Source organism: Salvia splendens, chromosome 6 (assembly GCF_004379255.2).
Source record: "Salvia splendens isolate huo1 chromosome 6, SspV2, whole genome shotgun sequence".
Lineage (NCBI taxonomy): Eukaryota > Viridiplantae > Streptophyta > Magnoliopsida > Lamiales > Lamiaceae > Salvia > Salvia splendens.
In genome coordinates, this window is record NC_056037.1 from 136,391 (window position 1) to 142,390 (window position 6,000).

At 38.7% G+C, this 6,000-nt stretch overlaps 1 protein-coding gene across 2 annotated transcripts; it reads right to left on the reverse strand.

The window, feature by feature from the left end:
- Nucleotides 1-171: 171 nt before the first annotated feature.
- On the reverse strand, nt 172-3,770 carry LOC121807219. Of its 2 annotated transcripts, none has more exons than XM_042207436.1 (6): nt 3,416-3,770; nt 2,312-2,547; nt 1,977-2,235; nt 919-1,098; nt 695-850; nt 172-616 (listed from the first exon to the last, which is right to left on the reverse strand). In XM_042207436.1, the coding sequence occupies exons 1-6, from the start codon at nt 3,443-3,445 to the stop codon at nt 443-445; spliced, it is 1,035 nt and encodes a 344-aa protein (XP_042063370.1). In that variant the 5' UTR covers nt 3,446-3,770; the 3' UTR covers nt 172-442. The 2 variants fall into 2 exon arrangements, with proteins under 2 accessions (XP_042063370.1, XP_042063372.1); XM_042207438.1 differs by lacking the exon at nt 3,416-3,770 and adding an exon at nt 2,707-2,790.
- Between the last annotated feature and the right edge of the window lie 2,230 nt (nt 3,771-6,000).

Sequence of the window (6,000 nt, forward strand, 5' to 3'; positions counted from 1 at the left end):
AAATACAAGTAGTACTTAGCTAAGGACGTAGACTTTTGATATTTGATTGGTTACATAGTTCATTCATCCACTTTTCACCACCGACATCTACAAATCCAAACACTTCCAAACCAATTTACAGAGATTGTCCATTCATGAATCATGATAATAGATTGGTTAATACTCTCAAGCTTTTACATAATACTCTATATAGCTAAAATGTGGTTAAAAATACAGAATCTCAATCCAAAGAGCTTAAAATACAGAAAAAAAAATTTAGTCTACCTTGCTTACCAAAAAAACAACTAAAAAATAAAACAAACAAATATTGATAAGTTGTCCTGCAAAACTATGCTATCAAAATTCCAACAGGGGCAAATACCTGTTAGCTTATGCTTTGGTAAGAATCAATGAATAAACCTAAATAATTTATATATACAGCCGAAGCACACGGTGCATATTCCTACAACTTGTAATCCTCATGTAAATAACTTCGATAATGCGTACCCTCAAGCGTCTTCTCAATCTCTCCCCAGTTTTCGACCTGCGAAGACAACGATCCTTTGTGTATCTTCACCTGTCGGCTACTCAGCTCCTGGAGAGGAACCCTCAGAAAGTTCTGAACGTCGACTAATTTCTGCAGTAAAAGGAGATAACTTGAGCTTAAAGATGCAAAAAGCAAAAGTAATATAGATTTTGTTAAAATGTCTCTTACAGTTCGATTGTTTATTATATCCTCGTAGTAGAGGATGATATGGCGGGTGCTTTTAAAATACTCCATTGATTTATTAACGAGATCTTCCACTAGCCTCAGGTTCGGTATAAGCAAACTTGTGTTAACAACTGGCTTGTAACTGGCAAGTATCTCGGCCTGCATTGGTTATACACATTTTATGACCTGCATTATGGAGAGAGAGAAAGGTGGTGTGAGGAAAGGACCTCATGGGTTGAGTGTACATGAGACTTGTGAGTGCCATTCAGTAGCTTGGCGTTCTGGTCAAAAGAATTTGCTAGGATGGAAATCATACGACGCAGCAGATTCCGTCTAAAAAGAAAAATTGCAGAAACTCCTTTATAGTTGAAGTATTCCACTATTTCTTCATGATGTTGCATTAGTCCCTGCAAAAAGATGTACTACTATAAGAATATCATCTACAATAGAAGATATAGCATTTTGTTTCAAAAACAATCTAAAGTTAGTGTTAGTGTCTGCTAATAACTAATGTGATGAATAAAATCTTAGGCATTTACCAGAAATCTCAAGCCATTTTGGAGCCTTATGCAATTTTTTATCTCAACAACAAAGCTGAAAAACTACATAGCCGATCTCCAATTAAAAAATTTGACTGCCTGCCAACAAAAATTTCTAAAGGCAGGAGAAAGCTAATATATTTTGTTTATAACAAAAAACACAGAAACAAATGTAGTTCCTGTTATTCTACAGATTCATATTTATTGCAGGGAAACGAGGAAAATTTATCACCAGTATCGATGCAGGTGGTCTTCTCGTGATTTGCTTTTGAAAAGCAGTTTTGTTTTGATTTTGCATTTACTGGGAAACTTTCACAATTGCGATCATCGCTTGCCAAACTACAAGCTGGTATAAACTTGGAATAACAATTACATCAAGAACAGATATCGTTCACAATTCATGCTCAGACAATGCTTGTTCAGTTGTAAAATAGTTATAGACAAGAGCTGCACTATTTAGACAGGTTCCCATGGTTATTTTTCTAGGTCAGCTAGTCATCAACAGCCTCTAGAGAAACTTTAAGTTTCTATTTAGAAGAGAAGACGCACACAGCATTTCTCCAAATAACACAAGAAACCCCGTGCTAAAAAAACGAAAAAGTTCTTCTCTGCAGCAAGGTGGTGGGTAGATTAAAAAACAGGTTTCAAGATACGAAAAAGCAAAGAAAGATATTGCAGCCATTTTATTTCACATACAGATTACTGAAAGCACAAATGTGAATGATTTCCGAAGATCGAGCGCTCACCTGGTTAAGCATCCATTTCAATCCAACTGCAGCTGTACACTCATTTTTTGAGGCACTTGTAACCCAATCTAGATTATAAATCTTATCCAATGTTTCCACGATTGTGGATATGTTACTTCTTCGAACTTTAACTGAGAAAATCTCCCCATTGGAACTGATGTTCATATGACTGTTCAGCAACGTCTCAAACCATCCACTCCCAGACCTCTGCGTGGACAATATTGCAAAGTAACGTACAGGATTGCAAGCACATTCTTCCCTATTAGTTACCAAACAACAATCAGCAAATCCAGCAGCAACCCAAACCCGATTATCAGCTCTAGACAAAGTCTAACCTGCTAAAAGTCTCTGGTTTGGGGAAATGTACATAGGGCTTCTCAGAGGGATCGATATCCGTTACATCACAAGGCCTCTCAGCCACCGAAAAATTCAACAACCCCACAGTCGCGTGCCCGCCACTTTGCTTGAGACAGACTGCACATATGTAAACTCCACACACCAGCACGAAAATCAAAACCAGCATCCTCAATGCCAGAGGATTTTTCTTAGGATGTTTCACAGTCAAGCTATCCTGAAACTCAAGAAAACATCACAGCAATAAGAAAAAGAACAGTTTTTCATCCAAGACTTACAAACCTGAATAATTTATTCACAAATCTCTCAAAAGGGCATTCTTTTCTTAATAAAATGGCATAAATTCTAATTGCCACAAAGAATTATCAGTACTTACTAACAAAACTCTCTAAATCCCAGTAATTGAATGATAATCTTGGATTAAGCTCCAACAAAGATGCCATCGAGCAACAACATCCTAGTAAGAGTAAGGATTTGAACAGTGAACCAAAAGGGCTTTCTTTTCTTAATAAAAAGACATGAATGCACATCACCATAACTCTCTAAAACCCATTAAATGACACATAATCTTGGATTAAGCTCCAACGAAGATGCCACCGAGCGACAAAATATTAGTGAGGGTAAGGATTTGAACGGTGAACCAAAAAGGCATTCTTTTATTAATAAATTGGCATAAATTCATAACTAACAAAACTCTCTAAATCCCAGTAAATGGCAGCTAATCTAGGATTAAGCTCCAATGAAGAATTCATTGAGCAACAACATCATAACCAAAAGGTATATTCCTTCTTTATGAAAAAATACATGATATTCAAATATATCAGCGTAAACAGGATAAAGTCCACTAATTTAAACAAAATCTTAAAATTGCCCATTATACAGAAAATAATTAATAAAAAATCACAAATACGAGCTTCCATTTACAACTACGGTAGAAATTGACACACCAAATCAAGAATCAACACTGATCTGTATACACAAAACTACACACTATTAGGGCACAAATCAAGGAGCAAATCGTTAATTAAAACCGAGCTAACAATAAGATATAAAATTAGTATGAGAAGAATTTAAAAAAGGCGTGCCTTGGCCCAGAAACAGAGATCGTCCGCCATTGTTAATTCCCAAAAGGTAGAGCTCGATTCACGTCTCCTTTACTCTTCTCCTCTTCACTATATCCATCGTTTCTCATGTGATTTTTTTTTCATGCAACAATACGTGTATAGATATCTATTTACAGACGGGATAAACACAAAAAACATGATCTTTTTCTGCGGAGAACATCAAAATTATGAGAGACCGTTGTCGCGCCCTTCTTTCTATGTCAGTATCCTAGATTAAGGATTGTTTTTCAATCAGATTTGCGCCTCCCCATACACAGTCTCTCTCTCTCTCTCTAGACTATTTCTCCCTTTGTGGGAAATGATATCGACTAGAGACTTCTAACTGACTGAAACGACGTCGTGCCGCTCACTTTGATTTTGTTAATCATTTATGTTGGTATTTAATCATTTTCAATCGATTATAACTACTAGAACCGGAAGTCAATTAATTTTTTGTTTATTTATGTCTCAAAATTCCTGGAGTATATGTTAAGCTCATTCGAGTTTGCCTATGATACCAATTGATATACACAAGCTTTAATTGATTCATTAATATTAACAAATCATGATTTTTAAAATATTGTAAGAATGCATATAACTGACAAATTAATTCAATTGATTCTTTATTATATACCAAGAGAACAATAAGAAAAAAACAAAATTAATTAGCCTAATCCATATTCGATTTCTTTTATGCTTTATGCAATCCGAAATTAATAAATTAAAAGTTATTGTATTTTCTTTCCTTCTCATTTCCCGACTATTAATGAAACCTACAAAGTCCAAGTAGTTATTAGTATTTCTTTTCGAGTTGTACCAAGATTGTTGAGTTCTTTTTTATTTTGACAAAAACTTTAACTTCTATTTTACTTTATTCTTATTCTATCTCTCCACTTCAATCTTTAACAAATCAATTTCATAAATCACATTCTTAAAAGAAATGTCCCAACTTCCTTAGAACGAAGGTAGTACTCAAGGACTATATGAGTCCTCCAATCTATGACGATTGCCTATCTCTTTTGGATGATATTTTAGCATGAGCCACCCATACACACACTATTAGTAGTAGTATAATAATAATTCATTTTAGGTCATACCAAAAGATGATGGTCTGATGACACTAATTTTTCGATGATTATGCATCAGTTATTTAATGCAGAGCTGGTGTATATTGAAATTGAAACCCCAAGGAATTGAAATTGGTACTGCGCCAACGAGGAATATGCATGACTTATTGAAATTGAAATTGGTACTGCGCCATAAGGAATCTTGTGAGAGGAATCTTCACCAGAGCTTAATGCTGAAAGCGATGACAAGCTCGGGGAGGCGATGGATACCAAGGCCTCCCTCATCCAAAGGCAAGCAGATCTTGTTCTTCCAACTGACCCGGTGAATCTTCTTCTGCTGTCCAACGGTGCCCCAAAAGAATCTGGTTATAATCTGCTCTAGCTCCCGCAGCCAGTAACCATAGGGCTCCATGGCCTGAAGGATGTGGAGTGGGATAGTCATCAAGGTGCTCTTGATCAGAGCAAGGCAACCCCGGAGAGAGAGATGTCTGTGGGACCAATTGTGGATCCAGTCGACCATCTTCTGTCGGATGTCAAGGAGGTAGTCAGCCTTCAGGTTGCCTTTATAGATAGGCACACCGAGGTATGTGAAAGGGAACGAGCCCATGATTCAAACCTCGGGTGCAAAAAGAAATGGCTCTTTCCCTGGTTCACCATCTGACCAGACACAGCCGAATAGTGGTCAAGGCAGTGCGCGAGTCTCTCAACCGCCTCTCTATGCGCCCTGGTGAAGATGATGATGTCGTCGGCATAGGAGAGGTGGGAGATGGTAGGCGATGATCGAACTGTTCTGTATGCCATATCGGGATGAGAATCAACCAGCTTGTCCAAGCCCAAGCTCCTAGACAGGTAGTCTGCTGCGAGGACGAAGAGAGATGGGGAAAGAGGATCTACCTGGCGAAGGCCCCACGTCGACTGGAAGAAACCCGCAGAGGTCGCATTCACCAGGACCGAGAACCAGTACGAGGAGATGCACCGTCTGATCATACTTACCCAACCCGACAGGAATCCCATCCTCTCAAGCACCATAAGGAGAAAAGAACACTGCACTCTATCATAGGCCTTTGCCATGTCCAGCTTGAGTGCTAGATTAGGTGATGGGGCCCTCTGGAGGATCCTCTTGCCGATGTCATGAATCATCTCCTTAGTCAGAAGAACATTATCACAGAGCAAGCGACCCTTCACAAAACCGCTCTGGTTCGACACCAGCACAAGAGGAAACAGTGGCACCAAACGCGCAGTCAAGATCTTAGTGATGATCTTGTTGGTCACATTGCAAAGGTTGATCGGCCTGTACTCCACTGCCCAAGTCTCTGGGTTGGCTTTCTTCGACAGGAGAATGATCGTCGTGGTTGTGAAACTGCGAGGCATAGGGGCACCCAGGAAGAAGTGTTTGACTGCGGCGACCACATCGGCACCACAATGTCCTAACAGCGCTGGAAGAACAGGGACGAGAAGCCATTCGGACCTGAAGCACTGTCTCCACTGATGCCAAAGACT